This window comes from Syzygium oleosum, unplaced genomic scaffold, assembly GCF_021117445.2.
Source record: "Syzygium oleosum isolate NSW1041296 unplaced genomic scaffold, Sole_v2.1 Sole_v2.07, whole genome shotgun sequence".
Classification (NCBI taxonomy): Eukaryota; Viridiplantae; Streptophyta; class Magnoliopsida; order Myrtales; family Myrtaceae; genus Syzygium; species Syzygium oleosum.
Window position 1 is genome coordinate 4,368,817 of NW_026607491.1, and position 26,525 is coordinate 4,395,341.

The 26,525-nt window shown below is 39.0% G+C and overlaps 2 protein-coding genes and 1 long non-coding RNA gene across 10 annotated transcripts; all 3 read right to left on the reverse strand.

The window, feature by feature from the left end:
• Positions 1 to 1,725: 1,725 nt before the first annotated feature.
• LOC115676010 (probable aspartyl aminopeptidase) lies at positions 1,726 to 26,525 on the reverse strand. Of its 7 annotated transcripts, none has more exons than XM_030598862.2 (10): positions 26,312 to 26,525; positions 26,105 to 26,195; positions 24,483 to 24,618; positions 23,794 to 24,066; positions 23,416 to 23,563; positions 22,687 to 22,926; positions 21,830 to 21,962; positions 21,071 to 21,252; positions 20,071 to 20,183; positions 1,726 to 1,882 (listed from the first exon to the last, which is right to left on the reverse strand). In XM_030598862.2, the coding sequence occupies exons 1-10, from the start codon at positions 26,471 to 26,473 to the stop codon at positions 1,801 to 1,803; spliced, it is 1,560 nt and encodes a 519-aa protein (XP_030454722.1). In that variant the 5' UTR covers positions 26,474 to 26,525; the 3' UTR covers positions 1,726 to 1,800. The 7 variants fall into 7 exon arrangements, 6 of the variants coding, with proteins under 6 accessions (XP_030454722.1, XP_030454713.1, XP_056169258.1 ...); XR_008816980.1 differs by lacking the exon at positions 1,726 to 1,882 and adding an exon at positions 19,084 to 19,566 and having other exon boundaries at positions 19,984 to 20,183; XM_030598853.2 differs by lacking the exon at positions 1,726 to 1,882 and adding an exon at positions 19,084 to 19,566 and having other exon boundaries at positions 26,312 to 26,524.
• Positions 3,301 to 8,756, reverse strand: LOC115676032 (uncharacterized). Of its 2 annotated transcripts, none has more exons than XR_008816981.1 (3): positions 8,620 to 8,756; positions 4,349 to 4,626; positions 3,301 to 3,697 (listed from the first exon to the last, which is right to left on the reverse strand). It is a non-coding gene; the product is annotated as an uncharacterized LOC115676032 (long non-coding RNA). The 2 variants fall into 2 exon arrangements; XR_008816982.1 differs by lacking the exon at positions 8,620 to 8,756 and adding an exon at positions 5,405 to 5,507.
• Positions 9,604 to 11,468, reverse strand: LOC115676024 (GDP-mannose 3,5-epimerase 1-like). Its single transcript, XM_056313286.1, has 5 exons — positions 11,009 to 11,468; positions 10,826 to 10,919; positions 10,592 to 10,721; positions 10,152 to 10,483; positions 9,604 to 10,024 (listed from the first exon to the last, which is right to left on the reverse strand). Exons 1-5 carry the CDS (start codon positions 11,422 to 11,424, stop codon positions 9,869 to 9,871), a joined length of 1,128 nt encoding a protein of 375 aa, XP_056169261.1. The 5' UTR covers positions 11,425 to 11,468; the 3' UTR covers positions 9,604 to 9,868.

Consider the following 26,525-nt stretch of genomic DNA (forward strand, 5'->3'; position numbering starts at 1 on the left):
AAATGGGGACCCTCCAATTACAGGTGGTGAGAAGTAGTTATGACTCAAACCGAATATTTCGTAATAGGACCCTTATTGGACAAAGTATTTGGATTCCAGATGAAAAAATAATATAGGGATTTCTTTTGTTATAAAACAAAGTACTATGAACTTTCACTAGGAATGCATGGATAAATGTCTAATTTCATTGGAACATGGGCACGGAAGCGTCACGTGTCAATGGCAAGTGCTCAATCAATAATCTCCATTGGGTTTTTCCATGAAAATAAAACTCCGAAAGTTCTTTGACTGCAAGCTTTAGCGTTTGGTAAAATTAATCTAAAGCTCTTAGGATCAAATCCTACCTTCTTCAAAGCAGCTACCCATCTACTTTCGCTCAAGTCGAAAGCTACCTTGTAAAGTTTCACAAACGAAATAAGACCAAAATGTACGGTACATAACTTCAAAATTAAGAGTGTAATTTATTTGGGAAAAATTATCAAAAAAGTCCTAAACTTATTGCATTTATGCCAATTGAGTCATAAATCTTTGAATTGTGCTAATTGAATCATTAACCTTTTCACATTTTGCCAATTGAATCCATCCCGCCTATTTTAACTAGAAAATACTGACATAGCGGTCCAATCAGCGCCAATCGTCCTATGTGGCGTACTGGCGCTGGCGTACTGGCATTGATGTGGACAAACTTTTAAAAAAAATTGAATTTTATTCTTTTTTTTCCTTTTTCTAATTTTTTCTTTCCTTTTTGCTGGTGGCCGATCTCAGGCAATGGCCAACCACCAGTGATGGCTAGTCTCCGGCGATGGCCAGCCACTGGCTAGGCCAGGTCTCCCTCACCCAATTTGGCAAGGGCCACCCTCACCAGCCACAAGCGAGGGACGGTCTCGAATATCGCCACTGATTTTTTTAAAATTATCTACATCAAAGGTTGCAAATGTTATATACGAAAGCAAGGACATTGGTAAAGACACAAATTTCAATAGTGAACCTCTAACTGACCCCGATGTTAATAATTTTGAAGAATTTGGAGCAAATTTGAGACTATAGTAAAAGTTTGCGAAATTTTTTTTAGATATAAAAAGTTTAGGATAAAATTGGGATAGGATAAGAAGTTGGGGGATCTTTTAAGGAATTAAGCCGATGACTATGCATGCACTTTTTTGTTTGTCAGTGGTCACCCCTCAAGTGAACCAGCAGAAAATACTATTTTCAAAATAAGACTGATTCATGTGCTTCTTGAAGGGGACTACTGATTCCCTCATTTCCTTTTTATCAAACTACCAAGTTGAGGAAATGCAATCCTATGAAACGATGTGCCCAGCATTATGCTCGGCAACGATCTCTCTGGCTTTTTGTGTGTGGTGTATATGTGTGTGTGGCTGGAAAAACAAAGCTCGAAAACTATGAAGAGTAGAGAAAGAGATTCCATTCTTCTTCTTCATCCACGAATTGAGCATATGCTTTATTCATGTAAATAAAGCAAGTTCGCCGGGTAATATGAACTCTGCGACATCTTTCAGGAGTAGTTACTGAGCCCAAGAAAATGAGTGCTCAAGGAGATCCCGAGTATGTTAGCAGTTGCAGAAGTAGAGATTCTGGAAAGTACACTCAATGCAAACACCAAAACTCTCTCTCTCTCTCTCTCTCTCTCTCTCTCTCTCTCTCTCTCTCTCTCTCTCTCTCTCTCTCTCTCTCAGTTGCAATTTGCAATTTAAGCACGTAGAAGGCCCCAAGGGATTAAAGAAATGATTCAGACAGACATTTGTAAGACTTGCTAATAGTCAATAGTCAGCTTACTGTCTACATGCGAAAAGCTTTGATAAAATGCCTTGAAATGCTGGTACGCGATGTCAATATCTTCCTTCCACATACTTCTCTCACGCTGCAAATGTAAAAAACAGATATAATCATGACCACCGTATCACACTTTTCAACATTCACCGGGAAGAAAAAGCTTCTGTCGTGAACAAACGGCAACCCACCCCAGAAAGAGAAAGGGAAAAAGTTAAGAATATGTGTCTATGCTGGAAGGTGAACATAATTCAACATATCACACAGATCCCTGGTGTTCCTATGTTTAAGATGGTCCATCAAAGGAGCTCTTGAGCATAATTTGCATAGACTTATGCATGAATAGATGCTGGACTCACACACTTAAATGAAGCAGGGCTTAATTATTGAGAGATTCACATGAAGATTGGAAAAATAGTCTATCAGCATAGAGATATAGCTGTGAAAAAATACTGAGTTATGCTTTTCTTTTCTCTTCTTGAACTAAGCATGGCGATTTGTCACTTACTTGCCTATTGAGCAACAAGCTACAGCAGATGTGATTAATACAGACCACGGGACTATCATAATTAATCACACAAGATCAATTCGATACCTGTCCATGGAAAGTTGAGCAATGCCACAATCAACAGAGCAGATACCAAGTCCTGATGCCAGTATCGGACCCGTGGAGGATCCACATCCTATGTCAATTATAACTGCAAATTCCTACACCCAGAATAGTCATGGGAAAATTTTTCTATTAGGTTTCTTGTATAAAGCATGGAACAACTAGAAACTTCAGACAGAAATAATCTAAAAAAGAAACGGACACGTTACATTTGTAACTCTGTCCTAACCTGCATAAACAATGATATCCATGTTGCATCATTTTCGTCCATCTAACTAAAGAGACCTTGATTTCAAAATTATGTTAGTTATGAGACCTTATTTCAACATAATTAATGAATATATATATATATATCACACACAACTATTGATATGTAACGTGTGTGTGTTTGTGATTGATGAAGAGATGTCCAGCAAAAAATAGAGGTGAAACTGCAGCAGCTTTCAAGCAACAACATAAAAATGACCAAAACCTCCACACTAAGAAAATCCTGAATACTTGTGCACTCGTCTACTTATTTATTGCGGCAGCTCTAGGACATATATAATACTTTTTTTGTGTGAATAACAACTTTTGAAAAAGAGGAAGATAAGGATGACATGTATAATGCACTTATTAATCATTGCCAGACTTCGGCAGAGAAAACACAGATGTGAGATTGACAGTTAATCCTGGGATATGCATTGCAAGAGTGAAATGGAGAGAAAATGTCAAAGCAGGCCAACATGGCATCCGCATAGTAGCCAATGTGATATTTACAACTTGTTGCCAGAATTCATGTTTTGATACTTTAAAAAGGTTGATCTCCTTGCTTCTCTTGCGGCAAAATCATCTTAAGAAGCATAAGGTCCTCCCTTCTTTCTCGATCCACAGAGATGAAATGTAGAATTTAGACAAAGTTAACCGCTGAAAGCTGATCTAACTGTCATAGATTATTAATACTATCATATAGAAGGAATAGTGGTTCTTGGCTACGCAAATGGCCAGAATAACGTCAGTTTTGGATATGACGATCGCTTAACATCCCAAGGGCCTAAACTGAGAGAGAGTTCCTCGATCCAACTATAACGGAAGCTTAGTTTCAAGATACATCTCTCAGTGCTATCTGTGCTGGCAAATTATGGATTTTGCCCACTTCTTTGAAAAGAATAGCAGTAATTCCACTTGCGGGCCTTGTGGCATAGCGCTGATTGGCATTGTGCTTAGTTACTAGCCCCTTCTGCATTTCAGGTCGATGGTGTTCATCATGCTTTTCCTTGAAATTTGGGTGAACTCCGTGAGCCATGTCTGCGGAAACTGCATAATCCTAGATGTCAGCAGTTGTGAAAGTACACATGAGATTAGTATGAAAATACAACATGATAACATGACAAGTTTATTAGCTGTGTGTTTTCAATTGGGAGATCACAGGACCTCCTGAAAGTGGCTTTGAGAAATAGCAGAAAAAATGTACACGTGTAATAAAAGAAAAAGAAATTATTATTTTTTGCTTTTAACCCAAATTGAATCCTTTAATGTCTACTGTAATATTAGAAAAGTGGGTAGAACTGAGTCTTGTGGTTGAGTCAAGTCATCACAAAGGTCCATTGTCTCTCGCTACCCTTTGCAATTATTAGAAGCCACCACCATATACATCTTTTCTTTTGCCACACACTATCTTTTACATTAATTACACAGAAAAGCAAAAGAACTTAATCATCCCATATACATACAAGAAAACACAAGCACACACATATATACATACATACATACATACATACATACATACACAGAGACACGAGGACAAGCCGGCCTCTGAGCTAATCTCAAGGACAAGAAAATCTCTGAAAATTCCACGTCCGCATAAATGTCCAAAACATGGATTTACTTTGATATATAGTCAACAAGTACAAAACAACAAGCAGGAAGATGCAACGCCAATCTCGTAATGATAAAAACAAAGCATACCAAGGAATGATTTCCGTATTGCATACTCAAAAGCATTCTCCCCCACATACTTATCAGCTAAGGAATCACTGATGCGTCTCATGGCCTGAAACATGGTTGGTGCACTAGCAACTTATAAGGAATCTGAACCCACCCGACCAATAGAGTTAACAGATTTAATACGAGATCCAAAGTAGCACAGATAGATCAATCCATCCACTGCACTCTCCCTGCATTAGTGTATTCGGTGCTGCTGATGTGAATCAGAGGATAATAGAAGATTTTCTGATTGCAGTTACCTAACAACATAAAGGGTTAAGTATCATCTTGTTAATTATCTAGCTCATGTTTGAAAATGGCCAGAGTAAAGACAAAACTACAGAATATCTAGACAATGAATTTGTATGTACTCTTTTTTTACAATGGGGGCAGATTTGAGTATAAGTTTATTACGAACAGCACCTACATATCCCTTTTTATCTGTAAGCATAGCACATTTAAATGCATAGCATAACTTTCTACTGATCTGGCAGCAAAGCAGTCTAAATCTTCTTTTTTTATCTTAGTCATAACGATATTCTGATAAATAAAAGGCAATTTGAACAGTACTCCCTCTAAAAAGTTATCGATGTGACTAAGACATCGAAGCAATGGCCTAAATCAGCAAAGCAAAAAATCCTTAAACATCTCATTTGGAGACTGCTCCAACAGGCAAGCAGGTGAAACTGATGATCAACATATCAGAAATACCAACTAATTAAAACAAAATGCACCACAATAAACAGACAGAAAAAGAAGAGAGAAAAGAGAAAGCACATAAAGAGGACAGCATGGATTGCAGTAGAAAGTCATCCAAATTGAATATCACCAATCTTCTGGATAAAAAGGGAATAGGTTTTGCCACCTGTACTGTGTACAGAGCAGAGATGAGAATACCATCTGATTGATTCTTTTACTTTGCTCACCATAGTTTAGGAACTAAAGAAGGATATTCTTTTAGCAGTTATTTGTATACATACCCACGTAGAATCTTAGATTTTAAAGTTTTCCTCGAAAATTGCAAATAGAAACAGTTACCTGCAAAAGTAGGGGTGATGAAAAGGCCTTGAGGAACTATGGCCTATGTAGCACAAACAGGTTCAGGAGGCCGATGTGTCGATGTCGAACATGCTCCGACACGTTCCGACACGCGGTCAACAAGTGTCGAAAATCCGACATGCGGTCAACGAGCTGGACACGCCGCCGACACGCGATTCCGACACGCACGGGGTCAATTTTATAATTTTTCAAAAAATTAAGGGTCAAAATGTAGATTTATAAAAAGAAAGAAAGAAAACCCTAATCTTCTGTTCTCATCTTCACAATGCCTTCAATCGCGCTCTGTACTCCCTCCCCCTCTCGATTCGCGATTTCTTTTCTTCGCTCGAACCAATGACATCCGCCGAGGAGGAGGCCTTGAAGAGGAACACCGATTGTGTCTATTTCCTCGCCATTTCTCATCTTCTTCCTTTGCATCCTCCAAGCTCCAAACCCTTGAATCCCCACCCTCGGACCCTGAACCCACCACCACCCTCCTCCGTTTCATGGACCAAGAACCCCTCTAGCAGATGGCTCCTCCTCTCCCTGCCGGCGCACGCCATTATTTTTTTATTTTTTATTTTTCTCAGACATTCTAGGCTTTTTATTATTATTTATTTATTTGTAGATTTAAATCAAATTTAAAAATAATAATTTATCATTTATATATAAAAATATATATTACAACATATTTCAACGTGTCAAAATTCTCTATTTTTTGAGAAATAACGTGTTACGTGTTGCTACATAGACTATGGCACCTTTCTCTTTTGATTTTGTAGATGTTTCATCAGGTTTTGTGGAAAGAAACAGAATGAGGTGTCTCGAGGTTAGGCTCAGAAACATCCTTGTTTACTGTGCTAAACCAACAAAACAAAAGGAGTAATACCCCAGCACACTGTCAGCAAGCATATGAATTTGTCACCAAGTGACCTGGCAAGATAAATATCAGAAACAAAAAAAGGAACGGCGATATGCGTCCAGCACACAGGCACAGGTGAAGATCAACTACTGTCGTAATATTATGCGAGGAAGCCAAATGTACCTGTCAAGGTGTATGGCTAAAGTGGGTACTCGTAAAAGAGGTCTTTTTATTTTGACGAGTTTGTGCAGAAAGGAACCATAATTATCTCTCAAAATGTAAAGAAGAAGTGTCCTCCAGGCCTTAGATTCCATTCATCATATTCATTTGGGAAATGAAATTCAGCATCGATTAATTGTCATTTCGCTTCAGCTGGAAACACAAAGGTGAAAAGCATCATCGAAATGTTATCTAAAGCACAATTTAGTTGAACAAATTGGGTATGTCCATAACAAGCAAGACTATAGCCTCAATACTGGTTATGTCCCGTCAAGACCAATCTCACCGGAAGTTTCAATGAAATCTTACACAACTACCCCTGCGCATGGCGCCTCAGTGCGTTCATACTACAGAATGTGGTGATTACATGATAAACTCTGCTATATAAAATGTTCTGCTTACCGTATGAAAGGGACTTGTGGCAGTTTATCTAACAAAGCTTGCACATGAAGGGCCTATCATATTCAGAACTACTTTTCTCACCAAGCACAGCAAGTTGTCAGAAAGTCTGTAACTCCTTCCCCTTTCAAAAGCTCATTATTTCAATACCTAGGATGAGATGAACCTCTATTAGATGCAATCGGACCATCATGCTTATGGCATAGAACAAATTATTGGAAGTAAATCAAATATGCCCGAAATTATACAATCAAAGGAATAAACAATACAAGTTACTCTCAAACCGTTTGGTCCTCACGACAGGATTAAATTAGTGAAAGAATATCAAAGCAGCTAACTTCTACATAACAATACCATTAGCCACTAATAATACAACTGCGACTGCTAGTATAGTAGGACTATATCACAAATTGAGGATGATAATGAGAAAGTTTTCCTCCACTGGTTTGGCTAGTTACCTATATTCCATTGTGTATAATTTGTATGGCATCCTCTACGAGATCCAAATAACCAATATTTATTCAGAGTATCTCAAAGTGGCTCTAGTTGAATTTTTTACAATTTCTCAGATAGTAAATTTTTAGAATTAGTGCAAGAATTCTCCAAAAAGTCGAGGAAAATTATTTAACTTCTGTTTGATACTGTTTACCCAGTAATAGAAGATGATGTTCTGGTTCTAGAATAGTTTAGAACAGTAATCGAAGAATCGTGAATCAAACAAGCCATTGCACTTCGTGTTGAATGTGCATTTGCAATGTACTCTGACTCTTCAGGTTGTGAGTTAAACCCTGATACCTTGAACTTGTTAGTAAGAAATTCAAGAGCAAGAACATATCAAGACACTAATGGCATACCACAAATACCTAATACTAATACACACCAGATTTCTAAGACCAACCGCTACTTGCCTGAAGCAAGGGCTTGACCTTGATCCAAAGGAAATCGACTTAATCGCGAGGATATGTGGCCTTGTTGCTGTACCATCCAAATATTGAGCAGACCAGACAAAGGACTTCCATTCATGTGCCGGATACTAAATATGGATTGCTTCAGACAGTTTTTTGCCTACTTTATATGGATACTAAATCAGAACCGCATACATGCCATGTTTGATGTAGAAACTAGCAAATAAGCAGAAACCCAAATATCAGTTACTAAATACTGATCCAAACTGCCTTACCAAAAAAAATACTGATCCAAACTGCAAATTTCTGGCATCACGTGTCAGATCTATTTTTGGGATACCTACTGAAATGCATTCATTCCAACAATTTAACTAGTTTCATTTACTCAATTGAATATCTTCGAAGAATCTGTGGATCATATACCTAGCAAGCGCAAAACTGTCTATACTGATTGCTCTGTATAGATTGATGTATCGTGTAGGAATCGCAGCATCCGAGTTACGACAACCTGAGAAAATGAACATCCATAACAACAACATACGCTTGAAGCTTATACGAAAGCCTTATACATACTTGTGCTATAACAGCAACTAAGCACCAATTGGAGGAGCTCCTACACGAGAAAGGAACTGTAGTGAAAAGCATTGCAGCTTTCAAACTCTTTCCCAAGCTCACCAATAAACCAGAGAGAATCTCTTAAGCATTATGAAAGGCAGACATAGTACAAGCTACTAAACACACCTTGGACAAACACTGACAAACTAACATCATAATCAAGCTCAACCACCTTAAACCAAAGCGTAAACCACAAACGACAGAATTTGAAGTACCTGCAGCATGAAACTGAGTCCAGGACTCATTGAGATAATCCAAGAGATCTCAGACAATCGAACCGCTCAACGCAGCCGACGAAGAAGCACTCTGATTGCAGGCATAGGCGTAGGAGAGACAAATAAACATAGAATCACCCACATGGGTGGGGACTATGGCAACAAGCAACACCCTTGACGTACAAAAGGCGGGCTACATGAAGAAATAGAAAAGTCAAAGTACCATTTCCACCTCAAGTCTGCCATCATTAGGAAAAAGGTTAAGTGAAGAGTTACATATTTATTACCTTCTGGAAAAAACAAAAGTCATAATTTAAAATTTAAAAAAAACCAGTAAAAAATTGTATATAATTCTATAAGTACCGATATTTAAAATGGTTCAAGCATTTTGTTTCAAACAAAGCTGAATTCGTGGGATGGATAGATGAATCAATATATAACTTTATTTGCATATATTCTGAAATGTTCAGAATTTTTTTTTTTTTGGTAAAGCTGAATTGTAAGAGTAGCAAGATATGAGAAAAAAATGTAAAAAAAAATCACTTCAAACGTTACGAAAATTACAAGAACTAGAAATTCCAGATATATACAATTTTCTTGTAAACCACGGGGCAAAAAAGCGTAAAGCAAAACGAAATGGTAAAATGACTCGTTTTATTGTATTATCTCCTCTTGAAAATTCAAAATATACAAAATATTCCTGGGAATATCTCGTCCGATGAGCCTAGGACGAGACACGAGAGGACAAAAGTCAGAGAAAAATTTGGTTGAAAAGTTGGAGCATCACGTCTCATCTCGTCATTGACATCAACACAGGGACCACCACCAGAAATAACATGGACACACCAGCGGATACCATTCCATTTCGGACCCAAACGATACCTAATTTAGAACCAAATGATTTAGGAAAGACAAAAGAGAACATCGATCCAATCGAATAATCTGCTGTAGTAAGATAAAGGACGTGAGAGCTCATGATGATCATGCATGTAAAACCTGTTCCGCTACTGTTCACCTCGAAAAAAGAGGAAACTATTGTTACATATTACAGACCCAAATATAAGAATTGTGGTCGCTTCCGCAACAAAATGCGACAACTCAGAATTATTCTTCCCAGGAAAAATCCAAAGCCAAAAACTTTACACAGTATATGAAGAAGATGAAGACCCGACCACAACCAGTACTACTGAAAACTCTGCCTTCTGCGAGAGCGGCGCCACCAGCCGGGGATGTGAGAATGCGAGAGCTTTCACTCTTCGCCATCGGCAGTTCGAAGCGAACCGCGCTCAACTGGGGCTCCGGTGCCCACCACTTCCGATGACCCAACGGTCGACGAGTCAGTCCCCTGCGGTTTCACCTTCCCAATCCCTTTTTTGATCCAGAAGCGCAGCATTCTCAACCAATTCTACAACCAATTAATGTACAAAAACAATGGGATCACAGAGAATTGTGATTCAAGTTCAACTCGAAATGGGTTAACGGTGAAAAGGACGAATAACGAATAAATTTCAATGTTGCTGAATGAGTAGTACCTTCAGCACCGCGGCGCACCCGAGTTTCTTGTGATCGTCGCTTCCCAGGATCACAAGGTCACGCATGTTCAAACTTCCGATGTATACAGGCTCACGGCAGTCCGAATTCATCAATCTGCACACAGATAACAATGGAAACCAAACTATTAAGAGCAAAAGCACATGTGAACTGACAAGTGTGAGCTTACAACAAGATAGTTGCAAGAGTTGCCTCAGCACGTCTTCAACATAGCTATCCATGATTGTGTGCGGTCCATCCCCCAACATCCCAAACTTGTCGGTGGAAATGCTTGGCTCCCCGCATATTGCAGCCCGAGCTTTCCCCCTTCCACCTACGCGTCGTTCACCCCGGAAATGAGTATGGCCCCCCAGAAATGAAGCGACGGAGAGGGAGCAGAAGATAAATTTGTATAGCCAACTTGTACAATTAAAAGGCTCACCTTCCCATGTTCCGAAGGGACCATAAATGCAATAGAACCTCCCAATTCGGCATTCAAATCCGAATTCCTCGTGGTAGCGCTTGCACAACACCTCCGTCTCAGGCTTTTCAAAGCCAATGGGATATTGACGCTGAAAGCCAATTGAGCAAAAATTATATCTCATTCAATTGCATAACAAGGATGAAGCAGAGCGCTGGAGCACATGACAAGAAAAAGATAACAACGAGAACATGCCTCAACGAGACAGGCAACGGATTCGTTGAGGCTCACGTTGGTCTCCGCCTGCTTGAGTTCCGGATTAATATAAGCAACGGAGGCATCAAAGAACCTGCACGGACCATAAATAGCATGTGTTACTGCAACCCGTTAGTCGCATTAAATCAAGTATTGCAATACATCAAAGACAAGATAAGTCACCTCTGCACACCGTTGATTCTCGCTGCCTCGACCATGTTGTAGCCAATTATGGTGTTGTCATCCTTGGTCACCGAGGGGTTGGACTCAATGAAACCCAGGCCTTTCGCAGAGGTGGCGAAGTGAAAGATAAGGTCGACTCCCCTAGTGACCTTCAAGCAGTCGTCCATGACGGTCGGGTCGACGATGTGATATTCATCACAGAACTCATCCTCGGCCATGTGCTCGTTCTTTGTCCAATCGGAGGCGATAATATGGTGTCCCTCCTTCTTCAGATGCTGACAGATGGCGGAGCCCATTCGACCAGCTGCCCCAGTGACGGAAATCCGGAGTTTCTCAGACGGCCGGAAGAGCTCCTTCTTGGGGGCCTCATACTCATCGGTGAACGCGCGGTGATTGGGTCCGTCGATGCTTCCCATTCTGCAAAAATTATTGAGGAATAGTATTAGAAAAAATACACAGAACCTGAACGAAGTCCTGAAGCTTTTGAAGGTTTTCTTTTTTAGCTACCTTCTTGGACAGAGAAGAAGAAGAAGAAGAAGAAGAAGAAGAAGAAGGTGATGTGCGGAAAGTGGTAGGGGGTCCGCGATAAGAGATCGTTATTTATAGGGAAAAAACCACCAAAAACCCCAAACTTTTTCATCTGTGACACATTTACCCCGAACTTTTTTTTGTGACACCAAAAACCCCAAACTTTATTATTTGTGACACATTTACCCCGATATACATTGTCCATGGGCATTTTCGTCTTTTTAGCTTTTTCTTTTTCTTCGAGCGAGGGCGAGCCTCGCCGGCGTCGGGCGAGCCTCGCCCTCGCTCGCCCAGGGGAGGGCGAGCCCGCCCGACGCCGGCGAGGCTCGCCCTCGCCGGGCGAGCGAGGGCGAGCCTCGCCGGCGTCGGGCGAGCCTCGCCCTCGCTCGCCCGGCGAGGGCGAGCCTCGCCGGCGCCGGGCGAGCCTCGCCCTCCCTCGCCCAGGCGAGGGCGAGGCTCGCCGGCGTCGGGCGAGCCTCGCCCTCGCCGGAAAGAAAAAAAAAAGTAAAAAGAAAAAGAAAAAGCTAAAAAGACGAAAATGCCCGTGAACAGTGTATATCGGGGTAAATGTGTCACAAATAACAAAGTTTGGAATTTTTGGTGGTTTTTTCCCTTATTTATAAGGTACATTGTTGGACAACGCGACGCGCGTGCAAATGTCTGAAACATTTTTGCAATATATATATTTATTTGTATTTTCCAGTCAAAGTGAGGGCGCAAGACCCACTCTACATTCCGTTTCACACCGTGTGTCATATTCCGATAATTACTAAAATCTCCAAGGAGTTAACGGGCCGGGGAACAGTCAGAGATAAAGCGCAAACCGGGAGGAGCATTTGATAAATTAAAAGTTCTTTTATTCGTGTGATCGACTCGAAGAAATACGCTGCGTTTGATACCGGTGCAGGCATCTACTGGTGTCGAACTGTGTGTGAGTGATTGAACAACCGGACGACCAAACGCTGAGGCTCCGGAAATCGACTGATAAATCTTGGGTTTCTTTCGCTTTATACAGAGAAATCGGCTGTTATTAAATAGAATATTACGCATCACTTAGATGAGACGAGGATGAATTTTACTTTCCACCCCGGTATTTACGCATTTTCTAAATCAAACCTCAGGTACTTTCATCATAACTTATCAAATATTTTCATTTTCACGAATTTTTTAATCAAATATCTGCAACAACAAATCTAGCGACATGGATAAATTTTTTTCTATATGCGAGTTCACATGAGCGTGGTGTCTATGTAGGCGCCAAGATTAGCTAATAAATTTTAGCAAGGTGCTTTCGTTGTTGTGGAAAAACGAGTCTTCGTATCTTAGTACATGTAATAATTTATTCGGAGCAATTAGAGCAGGATCCACTTTTGTGGGGAATATGAGTCAAAGCATTACTCTAGCTTGCATTAATACTGCGTCGACTGAATATGGTAATAAGAGAGATTTGGTAAGAAAATCTATGAAAGTAAGAGAATTTGATTAGATATTAAAAATATAAAAACTTAAATTAGAAAACATATGAAAGTATATTTACGAAAAGTAAAAACTTTTCCTAAAATCATCCTAGCCCGTCACGCAGGGAAAAAAAAAACAGAGGAAGTGTTTTGGCTCTCGCTTTGACCATGAATCTATATTGATCTATTTTTACCATCTTAAAATTATCGAACTCCGTATCGCCGGTGCATCCTTATTAGCTAAAGGATGCGTCTCATGTAATGACTTAGGTTAAGTTTGAGAAAAATTTAGAAAGTTTAAGCATTGGTGTTTGGTAGAATCATTCGACAGCTGCTTTGTAAAGTTTCACAAATTTAGGGTTTTGCTCAAATCTTGGAGATTTGAGTTGGGGGGGGGCGGGGTCACACTTATCAGTCGCGTCAGTGGCAGCAAAAAGAAAAAGGGGGCTAGATCTTGGAAGTGTCGGAGAAGAATATTGCGTGCAGATGGCGGAATTTTGCTCCGCGTCAACGGAAACCGTTGAAAGTGGCGGAAGTTTGCTCGGGATCGCGATTCAGACCGTTGACGCGATCCCGAGCAAAATTCCGCCATCTGCACGCAATATTCTTCTCCGAAACTTCCTTCTTCTTGTTCTTTATGTAGACTTTTTTATGAACGGAAGTGGTGGTATAGTTAAGTGCAAGTGGACGGGCAATTTCACTTGATTTCCTATCTACCGGATAAGAGATTCAAGAAACGACTAAAATACAATGCTAATTTTTTCCTCATTTATCTTCTTTCATTCGGTTGATGACGGCTCGTGGAGACGCGTTTCGATGGTGATGCTTGTGTGTTTCAGCTTAAGCTCTTGTTTTTCGCGATGGGTATCTCACGGACAAAGACAATCCATCATTGCGTGCTTATATGATTATTTCAAAAGTAAAAAAGCCAATGAACCTCAATGCAACTTGTTTTCTTGAAAAAAAAAACAAAAAAATGATAATAAATCTATTAATCCGTGTATTTTTTTTTTTTAAGTTGGAAGAAAAAAAAGTGCACTTGCATTCCGAAAAAGCTCAAAGCTCAAAGCTCAAAGCACCTCCGACGCCGGCGAGGGCGACTCTCGCTCGACGTCGGCAAGGGCGGCCCTCGCCTAAGGCCGTCGCCGGTTAGGCGCAGTGACTGTTGGAGAAGAAGAAAAAAGGGAAAAAAAAAAAGAAAAAGGAAAAAAGAAGGAAAGTAAAAAAAATTTAAAAAAATATACTCATAATTTTTTCGACTAAAATATCCCTTCTCTGAGGCCGGAATAGTCACTAGCCGGCCAAAGGTCTTTATTTACACAATAAAACGAGTCGAGACATGAAAATACCCAATAAAGAATGCGGGTCAGGTTTAGGGTTTTTTATTTTTTAAAGATCCCCAATTTTAGGACACAGTCACACTGGATTTCCTACTTTAGAAGAAGAAGAATAAGAAAAAAATCGCGTGAGACACGAGGAGAGAGAGCGAAAGAGATTTTCCTCCTTTTTTTTTTTTGGTAAGGTAAGTGGTATAACTTTTCAACGCACAAAATACAAGAGTGAAGCCGAACACAAAAACCTCGTACCTGAGGAGACAAAAGATGTCCCGACAGGTGCAAAGGTGTTATGACTAAAAGAGGAGCAACAAGTGCGCACTAAAAGGCAAGGTTGAGACAACCAGCCAGCATAAAAAGGAAAGGAAACTACACAACTATACAAGGATCAGAAAAAGGAATCGTTTGATACCGGTGCGGGCATTTGCTGGTGTTGAACGGAATCTAGTTTTATTCGCCGTTTCTCTGGAGTATCTATTTAGTGACTTATCTTGTCTAAGTGATAAGTGATCGACTTAGAATAAAAGTGTGACGTGTATTTCATATTTCGACAAATAAAACTTGGCTTTCTTGATTTACACATAGAAATCGACTGTCATTAAATACATAATACGCATCACTTAGATGGAATAATGATGAATTTTACTTTTCGCCCATGTATTTACGCATTTTCTAAAACAAATCTCTATACTTTTATTATAACTGATCAGATCTTTTCATTTTCCCAAATTTTTAAATAAAATCTCTCTGACACCAAATTAAGCTGACATAGGGGATTTCGAAGTGTAACATGGATAACATTTTTTTTCAATATAGACATCCACACGACAATTGCATTGGCTAAATGGTAACTCCAACATATGCCAGCGATTTTCACACGGTGGCGTCTATGTAGGTACCCACATTGACTAAATTTTATGCACATCATACTCTACCGTTTGCATTATGACTATGTCAATTGGATTTGGCTAGAAAATCTATGAAAGTAGAATAATTTGATTATACATCCAAAATATAAAAAATAATCTTCAATTAGAATAGATGTGAAAGTGTATATGACAAAACTTTTCCTACGAAAGCGGCCACTGCCCAACCTGATTTTTTTCCGTATCACCAGAAGCATTGTACCCAACATGCTTATCAGCTAAGAAATCGAATTGACGCGTCTCATGTAATGAATTAGGCTACCTTTGAGAAAAAGATTAGATAGTTTTTGTTGCGGAGAACCGGGGCAATAATTCACCAAGAACCCAGCCCAATCCATGATCAATATCTCCCCCACAATTAAATCGACCGAAATCGACTTAATCCTAGCCCTCGATCTCACGAATAACATACTACAATTTGCGTCAATTCCAACATCGTTTGGCGTTTGAAATCTGGACCACAAAATTCAGCCCCCTTCTTCCTTGTTTTCCCTGCACTCTCGGTGACCCCACTTTTCTTTCTCTCTCCTCCCCTTTTGGGCACATACTTGCACGAAGCACTCTCTTTTTATTTTCTTCTTCCTTTTTTTTTTATAGATATTTTTGACTTTTGTTTCTTTTCTTTTTATTTTATTTTATGCTGGCCAGGCGCTGCATAAGGTGGACTCAGTCAACAGTTTTGAACTCCCGAAGCCTTTCGACCGTAAGCCGGGGCGTTTGGTAGAACCATTTGACAGCTCATATTACCGTAGGAAAATGGTACGATAATTACGTTTGTGGCAAAGACATGTTGGCACTGAAAGTGAAATGTGCCAAACTACAAAATCAAGAGCGTGGTTCCCTAAGAAGAAAAACCCTAAAAATCTCTTTCCAGAACCTGTCCCGCTGCTCTCCCCCGCCTGACACGCATAGCGTGCTCGCTTAGAGAATATTTTATTCGACGATTACATAATCGACAAGGTATAATCAACCATTAATGCTTGATATGTATCCCAACTCAAACATTTGATATTATAAAAAAAAAAAATTTGTATTCGCTCAAAAGATGGTGATTTTATTACTAAAAAGACTAAGGTTATGGCGATGGCGATTGTTTTTTTTTTTTCTTTTGTTTTTGGCTTGACCAGGGTTGGATGTACCTTTCCTTTGTTAGCTGTCGCCTTTTAAGTGAACCAACAGAAGTGGCTGCATACATGGCCGCCCGGGAAAGATGGACAGGACTGCAAATGGAAAAAAAAAGGAAAGAAAAGAGAAAAAAAAGAAAAAGGAGAAAAATCTATGCGAAACCACCTGGTTTTGCCTAAGTTTTTCCACGGCAGACATTGACCATGCTACGTAGGATAATTGATCACAATGTCAGCGATTTCAGACTTAAATTGGCTACAAGAGTTACATTGAAATTTTTTTCTACGTAGGTGTTTAAAAGCAGCGGAATCGGGCGTGAGCGATCCACCCGCGCTTATATTGAACCAAGTCGGAAATCCTTCTCCTTCTCCGAAAGAGTCAGGTGTCATGGAGACGACTGACCTTTTTTTTTTGTTTCCTAAAAGTAACCCCTTTATAATATCCACATGGATCTCAATTAGAGATAAAGATCGACATCATTGCTTCAATAAAATTAATCTTAATGGCACTTCCGTTTTGAGTGCACGGACTTGTGTATGTAGACATCATATAATAATAGCCGGTCTTGATTCGACAGTTCAACTCGATTTCACTAAAAATATGATCAAAGTACTGGGGCTCCAGATGAAAAATTATACAGGGACTGGCTTTATATTAGAGCTAGATATTTTGAACTTCGCTAGAGGTGCATGAATTTAATGTCTTAACTTTCATGCAGAACACGTGCACGTAAGCGCCGCATCTCAATAGCAAATGCTCAATCGATAAATTTCATTGGGTTTTTTTAATGAAATTTTTAAGAAATGACTTATCGTAAGTTTGAGAAAGCTTAAGAAAGTTTTAAACTCCCAAGTCCTTTTGACCACAAAATTTCGTAGTCGGCAATATTAAATGGAAAGCCCTTCGGCTCAAATCCTACCTTTTCAAAGCTCAATCGTGGAAGCAGATACCCAGTTACTTTCGCTATAGTCAAAAGCTACTTTATAACCTTTTCACGAACCGACACTTAAATTATCGTCAGAATATAGTACAAGAACTCCATTTGCGGCAAAACAAAATAGGACTAAAAGTAAATCCGTTCAAAACTACAAAATTGGAAGTGTAATGTACTCAAACAACCCTAAACCTCTTTTGAGAGCCTTTCCCCTTGCTCAATGGACTTGTAGGCTAATTTTAGCAATGGGCCTATATGGTTTTTCTCAAGCCCTCACATGCCGCACGCGCGCAGTGTGTTCTTCTTTTTAATTCTAATTGAAAGCTATCACCGTCGTTTATATTACATTTTATGAATCGATCGCATAAGTAAGATAATATACCCAACCAATCATACTTGATACGCATCTCAACCAATGTTGCATTTAAATTTTGGAAAATAACTGGTCCCCCAAAATATGACATATAACTAAAAGTGGAAGGCGAAGGTATATATATGTTAGTCACTAAAAAGAATGTCAAGCGTTGGAATTCACTAAGGGGAGGTGTGACGATCATGAAAAGTAAATTAACAATGAGAATGTCTCGACCCATTTGTTATCCATAAGAAAACTGCTATTTTCTTGCTGAGTACGCTATATTTTAAACCTTAGAATCCTCCCATCAAGTGAAAAATACAGTAGTCCACTAGTTACTTGTGAGGTGAATTCTCTAAAAAACCCTCAACTTTAGGTCAAGTGTCAAATCTGTCCCAACTTTTTTTGTTTTAGAAAAAACCTCAAACTTCAGGTCCATTTATCTGTCTCGAACTTTTTTTTATCTCAGAAAAAACCCCAAACTTAAAGTTCAGTTCCAAATCTACCCCGAATTTTGTTTTGTGTAAAAAAAATCAATAAATTTCAATTTATTTTCAAAAATATACCATGTGATCTAGTCCCAACTTGATGTGGCACTTCCACATCGATAATAAATCCACATCAGTAAAGTAATGGGGCGATTGGTACAGATTGACATTGCATTTCCACTTCGATAACAAATCCAACCCAATAAAAATTGTTGAAATTCTCCAAAATAAAACCATTCTAAGATATGAAAGTTAAGGACGATAAAAATCCACCCCAATTGTTTTTTAATTTTTAAAAAAACCCAATTTTTAGGTTTAGTCCAAATTGGCGCTGAACTTTTCTTTGTCTAAAAAAAGCCCAATTATTTTGTTGATGTAGATTTGTTATCGACATAGAAGTGCCACATCAAATTGAAACTGGATCACAAGGGTATAATTTTAAAAATAAATTGAATTTTGTTGTTTTTTTTTACACAACAAAATTTGGGACAAATTTGGGACCAGACTTAAAATTCGGAATTTTTCCTGAAACAAAAAAAAAGTTCGAAACAGATTTAAAACTTTACCTAAAGTTGGAGGGTTTTTTAGAAAATTAGGCCGTTGCCTATGCATGTACGTTTTCTTTGTCAATCGTCACCTCTCAAGTGAATAAATAGAAAATAAGACTTGCTTCCTGTGCTTCTTGAAGAAGACAATCCATTCCCTCAATTTCCTTTCTATTAAACTGTCAAGTTGAGGAAATGGAATCCGTTGGAAAGATATCACTAGCACTATGCTCCGTAATGATCTCTCTGGCATTGTATGTGTCTGGGTATGTGGGGTGATCTTGTTATCTGCTTTGTTCATGTAGATAAAGCAAGTTCACTGAGTGATACGAGCTCCGCGCATCTTTCAGGAGTAGTTACTGAAACCAAGAAAATGAGTACGCAAAAAGAATCCGAGTATGTAAGTAGTTGCAGAAGTAGAAGTTCTGGAAAGTACTCTAAATGCAAACACTAAACTCTGACCTATTCCGTTGCAGTGAACTTAGAAAACATGAATTGACTCAGACAAGGAATGTCCTCCCTGCTCAGACCGGAGCAGATATTTCAAAGAATAACAAAGTTCCTACTTCGAAATTCCAATCCACACATTCAAAATTCTCTGAGAAAGAAATTTCCACTTTTCCGGAAATGTATACAGATACCTGAACACCCCCTCCTCTCTCTCTCTCTCTCTCTCTCTCTCTCTCAGTTGCAATTTAGGCACACAGAAGGCCCCAAGGGATTAAAGAAATAATTCAGACGCATACTTGTAGACTTACTAATAGTCAATAGTCAGCTTACTGTCTACATGCGAAAAGCTTTGATAAAATGCCTTGAAATGCTGGTATGCGATGTCAATATCTTCCTTCCCACACACTTCTCTCACGCTGCAAATGTATAAAACAGACATAACCATGACAACAGTTTCACACTTTTCAACATTCACCAGGAAAATAAAGCATCTGTCATGAACAAAAAGCAACCCACCCCGGAAAGATAAAGGAAAAAAATTAAAAAAAATGCGTCTCTGCTGGAAGGTGAAAATAATTCAGCATATCACACAGATCCCTGGTGTTCCTATGTTCAAGACGGTCCATCAAAGGAGCTCTTGAACATAATTTGCATAGACTTATGCATGAATAGATTCCGGAGTCACACACTTAAACGAAGCAGTGCTTAATTCTTGAGAGATTCACATGAAGATTGGAAAAATAATCTTTTGGCATAGAGATATAGCAGTCAAAAAATACCGAGTCATGTTTTTCTTTTCTCTTCTTAAACTAAGCACGGGATTTGTGACTTACTTGCCTATTGAGCAACAAGCTTCAGCAGATGTGATGAGTACAGACCAGGGGACCATCATAATTAATCACACAAGGTCAATTCAATACCTGTGCATGGAAAGTTGAGCAATGCCACAATCAACAGTGCGGATACCAACTCCTGATGCCAGTATCGGACCTATGGTGGATCCACATCCCATGTCATTTCTAACTGCAAATTCCTACACCCAGAATAGTCATGTGAAAATTTTTGTACTAGGTCTCCCGTATAAAGCATGGCACAACTAGAAACTTCAGACAGAAATGATCTAGAAAAGAAATTGACCCGTTACATTGGTAACTCTGTCCTAAACCTGCATAAATAATGATATCCATATAGCATAGAGAGATTGATTTCAAATCTACATTAGCAATGACACCATATTTCAACATAATTACTGAATACACACTCATTTACATACGTGTGTGTGTTTGAGTTTGTGTGTGTGTGTGTGTGTGTGTGTGTGTGTGTGTGAGAGAGAGAGAGAGAGAGAGAGAGAGAGAGAGAGAGAGAGAGAGAGATTGATGAAGAGATGTCCAGCAAGAAATAAAGGTGAAACCACGGCAGCTTTCAAGCAACCATATAAAATGACCAAAACCTCCAGACTATGAAAATCCTTAGAAACTTGTGGATAACAACTTTTAAAACAGAGAAAGATAAGGATAACGTGTATAATCCTTGGAAACCTCCAGACTATGATAATGATCTTCTTGCTTCTCTTGCGGTAAAATCATCTTAAGAAGCATAAGGTCCTACCTTTCTCTTCGGTCCACAGAAATGAAAAGTAGAATTAGGACAAAGTTAATTGCTGAAAGCTGATCTAATTATCATAGACTATTAATACTAACATGTAAGGAATAGTGGTTCTTAGTTACGCAAATGGCCAGAATAACGTAGTATCTTTTTTAATTAAAGACTGCAGGCTACATGTCAATATCTTGCTTCACCACAATTTGGAGATGACAACTAAATTTCCCAAGGGTCTAATATGCTAGAGAGTTTCTTGATCGAACTATAACAGAAGCTTAAGTTTCAAGAGACATCTCTCATTGTTAAAACTGAATCTACCTGTGTTGGCAAGTTATGGATTTTGCCCACTTCTTTGAAAAGAAAAGCGGTAATGCCGCTGGTGGCATAATGCTGATTGGCATTGTGCTTAATTACTAGCCCCTTCTGCATTTCAGGTCGATGGTGTTCCTCATGCTTGTCCATAAAATTTGGGTGAACTCCATGAGCCATGTCTGCGGAAACTGCATAATCCTAGATGTCAGCAGTTATGGAAGTACACATCATATTAGTATGAAAATAAAACATGATAAAATGACAAGTTTATTAGCTGTGTGTATTCAATTAGGAGATCACAGGAGCTCCTCAAAGTGTCTTTAAGAAAAATCAGAAGAAATGTACACATGTAAAAAAAAAAAAAGCTTATTATTGTTTGCTGTCAACCCAAATTTAAACCCTTTAATATCTACAATATTATTAGAAGAGTGGGTAAAATTGAGCTTTGTGGTTGAGCAACTTCATCACAAAGGTCCATTGCCTCTCGCTGCTCTTCGCAATTATTAGAAGCCACCACCATATAGATTTTTTCTTTTGCCACACAATATCTTTTACATTTATCACACACACACACACACACACACACACACACACATAAGGACAAGCCGGCCTCGAAGCTAATCTAAAAGACAAGAAAATCTCTTTAAACTCCATGCAGGCATAAATATGCATAATACAGATGTAATTTGATATATAGTCAACAAGTACGAAATAATAAATAGGAGGATGCAGCACCAATCTCATAATGATAAAAGCAAAACATACCAAGAAATGATTTCCGTATCGCACGCTCAAAAGCATTCTCCCCAACATACTTATCAGCTAAGGAATCAATGATGCGTCTCATGGCCTGAAACATGGTCGGTGCACCAGCACCTTGAAAGGAATCTGAACCCACCTGATCAATAGAGTTAACAGCTTTACTACTACATTCAAAGTAGTACAGCAAGATTGATGCATAAAAGCTGATCCATCCACTACACTCTCCCAGCATGAGTGTATTTATTGCTGCTGATGTGAATCAGAGGATAATGAAAATTTTTCTGACTACAGTTACCTAACAATATAAATGGTTAAGTATCATCTTGTTAATTATCTAGCTCGTGTTTGATACAGGTCAGAGTGAAGACAAAACTACAGAAAATATCTAGACAATGATATTGGATGTTTACTTCCTTTACAATGGGGACAGATTTGAATATAATTCTATTACAAACAGCACTTACATATCCCTTTTTATCTGTAAGCATAGCACAGTTCTATGCATAAGCATAACTTTCTACTGATCTTGAAATGTTCATGTATTAACAGAAAGTATCTGGTAGCAAAGAACTCTAAACCTTCTTATCCCTCAGTCATAACAATATTCTGATTAATAAGAGGAAACTTGAACAGTATTCTTTCTAAAATATCATCAATGTGACTAAAAACCTTGGACCAATGGCTAAATCAGCAAAGCAAAAAAACTATCTGAATTCTTAAACTCCTTTTTCAGACGCAGGAGCAGGTGGACACCCTTGCTTTTGTCTGCATAGTTTCTTTTAGGTAAGAGGAGTGGGTGAGTATAAAATGGAGATAAGAATATGTTAACCGAAGGATACAAATATGCCCGAGAACTTTACCTCTTCATTGTCAAATAAAGCAACCATCCGAACAGCATGCTCAGTTGATAAATCTGCAGTTAATCTACAAGAGTCAATTAGAGCTCTCAATGCACAATAGCTTGAAGCAAGATTATCCAATCTTCCTGAAAAGATGAACTCATTGTTGCCACCCCCAAGGCAGCTAGGTTGGGTATCACAAAGATTCAACTCGATACTCATGATATCATCTGCACAGCATCCAAGTTCATCGGACAATATCTGGAAGAGAAAAAAGAAATGTTAAATAGTTGACATAAGGAATTTCTAAGCATTCTCTCTCAGAACCTGAGGTTTGGAGACAACTCCAATAAGTAAGCAGGTGAAACTGACGATCACGTTTCAGAAATACCAATTCAAAAAAAAAAATGCACCACAATAAACAAAGAGAAAAGGAAGGAGAGAAAAAAGAAAGCACATAAAGAAGACAGCATGTCCCAGTAGAAAGTAATCTAAATTGAATATCACCAAATCTTCTGGAACAAATGAGATAGATTTTGCCACCTATACTTTCTATAGAACCTATGAGGTCCAATCTCATTGACTCTTTTGCTTTGCCTCGCCATAATTTAGGAACTTAAGAAGGATATTAGCATAACAACTGTTTTTTTTTTTTGGTAAGGAATTAGCATAACAACTGTTTGTATGCATACACTCATAGAATCTAATATTTTGCAGTTTCCCTTCAAAATTGCAAATAGAGACACTTACCTGCAAAAGCAGGGGATGATGAACAGGCTTTGAGGAAATTGTGGCACCTTTCTCTTTTGACTCTGCAGATGTTTCATTCGTTTTTGTGGAAAGCAGTGGAATGAGGTGTGTTTCCAGGTTAGGCTTAAAACCATCCTTGTTGACCGTGCTAAACCATCAGAAGAAAAAGAATAATATCCCAGCACACTGTCAGCGAGGATATGGAATTGTCACCAAGTGACCAGACAAGATATATATCAGAAACAAACAAAAAATAACTGCAATATGTGTCAAGCACACAAATGAAGACCAAAGCAGAGTAAACATAACAACAAAAAGAAGGCCCAACAGATAATTAGGGCCTATCCTCATATTCATTATCAAGGAAGCCAATCGTACCGGTCAAGGTGAATGGCTAAAGTGGGTACGCGTAAAAGAGGTCTTTTAATTTTGACAAGCTTGTGCAGAAAGGAACCATCACTATCTCTCACTATGACCCTTCCTGCAACACTCAGATCTCTGTCAAACCAAGTATGCCATAAACCACCACCATAAGTCTGCACATTGACCATGAGATAATTAGACTTGGTTGATGCAGATTTTGGCTTCAGTTTTAAGCATGGGCTGTCTGTGTGAGCAGCAACAACATGAAAACCACTGCCAACATCATATCTGCAAACTAAAATATAAAAGGCATAGTTATCAAAAACAATGAAATGGAAAATTCGCTGCCAGTAATGGAAACAAAATGGCCAATTACTTTAGCAAATTTAAAAAAACATAAAAGTTTGCAAATATGATTACTAGTGAAGGAAACATCAACAAGAGAAAGTGCATGAAAATCTTACTTCAAGATTGATTGAAGCTTCAAAAGGCACCAGTTACAATAATTACTTCAGTTTCAGTACTTAGTCTGCTGCCTAGCGCTATTTCCTAAGACATCAACCAGGCAATATGTCCTGATGACGTTTTACCGGCACTTCACAGAACCAACGTCAAGTATATAAGTTTATTGCAAGCCTGCCTCTACACCAGCCAATTCCCTCTACCAACAATATGATAATTAAATCAATAAGTTCTTCACTGACCTTTCTCCTACAGCAAAAGCAATTAAACAAGACATATTCCGCGTAAAGAAGTAGCGTCCTCCAGGCTTTAGGTTCCATTCATCATTTTCATTCAGCAAATGAAATCCAGCATTGATTAATTGTCTTTTTGCTTCAGCTGGAAACACGAAGGTAAAAAAGCATCGTCAGAATGTTATGGAAAAGCACATTTAGTTGTACCAATTGGATATGTCAATAACAAACAAGACTATAGCCTCAATACTGGTTATGTATCGTCAAGATCAATCTCACCAGAGGTTTCAATGAAATCTTACATAACTATCCCTGCACATGGAGCCTCAGTGCAATCATACTACAGATTGTGGTGATTACATGTTAAACTCTGCTACATAAAAAGTTCCACTTACCCAGTGGAAAGGACTTGCAGCAGTTCATCTAACGATGCTCGCGCAGGAAGGGCCTATCTATTATCCATAACTACTTTTCTTTTTAAAATTCTTGCCTCAGAACAGTTGCTTAACATTCACCACACAGAGAAAGTCTAAAACTCCTTCCCCTCTCAAAAGCTGATTATGTAAGCAACTAGGATGAGATGAACCTCACTAGATGTAATCGAAACATCATGCTTATGGCATAGAACAAATTCCTGGAAAGCAGATCAAATATGTCCAATATTAAAATCAGAGTAAAAAACAATAAAAGCTACTCTCTCCCATTTGGTCCTCACGAAAGGATTAAATTAAAGCATATCAAAGTAGCATTTGCAATGTTCTCTAACTCTTCAGATTGTGAGTTAAGCCTTGACACCTTGAATTTGTTAGTAAGAAATTCATGAGCAAGAATATATCACGACACTAATGGCAAACCACATTGCCTAATATAATACACACCAGATTTCTAAGACCAACCACTACTTGACCAAAGCAAGGGTTTGACCTCGAACCAAAGGAAATTGATTTAATTTGAGGATATGGGGCCTTGTTGCAGTACCATCCATCTATTAAGCATACCATACAAAGGAGTTCCATTCATGTGCAGGATACGGAATATGGATGGCTTCATACATTTTTCACCTTCTTTTAATTATAACTGCAAACATTTGATGGAGAGACTAGCAAATAAGCAGAACCCCGAATATCAGATATTAAATACTGATCCAAACTGCAAACTTCTGGCATAACACATCAGCTCCTTTTTTGCGACGGTATCATTTCAGTTACTCAATTGAATATCTTCAAAGAATCTGTTGATCATATACCTAGCGAACTCAAAACTGTCTATACTGATTGCCACGTATAGATTGATGTATCATGTAGGAATTGCGGCATCAGAATTATGACCATTGGAGAAAATTCAGGAAGCAAATTCAGTCTTCCAAAACATCCAGAACAACAAAAAACACCTAAAGCTTATACGATGCCTTTTACAAGTACTTTCCGTGTGTTTAACAGCAACTGAGCACCTATAGGAGGAGCTCCTACACGAGAAAGGAACCGTAGCGAAAAGCATTGCAGCTTTCCAACTCTTCCAAGGCAGCAGACGTATAAACACATTTCGAACAAAACACGACAAGCTAAACATCATAATCAAGCTCAACTACCTCAAACCAAAGCGCAAACCACAAACGACGGAATTTGAAGTACCTGTAGCATGAAACTGAGTCCAGGACTCATTGAGGTAATCCAAGAGGTCCCCGACGATCGAACCGCTCAACGCGGCCGACGGAGAAGCGCCCTGATTTGCAAGCAAAGCCGTCACAGAGACACGGATGAGCACGAAATCACACACGCACAGGAACCACCAAACACGCATCGATTCACAGCGATCGAGCGAGAGAGAGAGAGAGAGACCTGAGGCGATTGATCAGCGCTGGAGCAGAGGCGAGGGAGAGTGGAGACCTTGCGAATGCGGGAGCCGCGCGGAGACGGCGAAGGCTTCAGGAACAGAAGAGAAGGCCTGGTGATGGTGGTGGGAGGATGCAGGAGATGCAGACGAGCCATCGCTGCCGCCATTTTCGTTCTGCGGGGTTGCTTCAGCTTCCTATCTGAACTTGAGTCGAAGCTT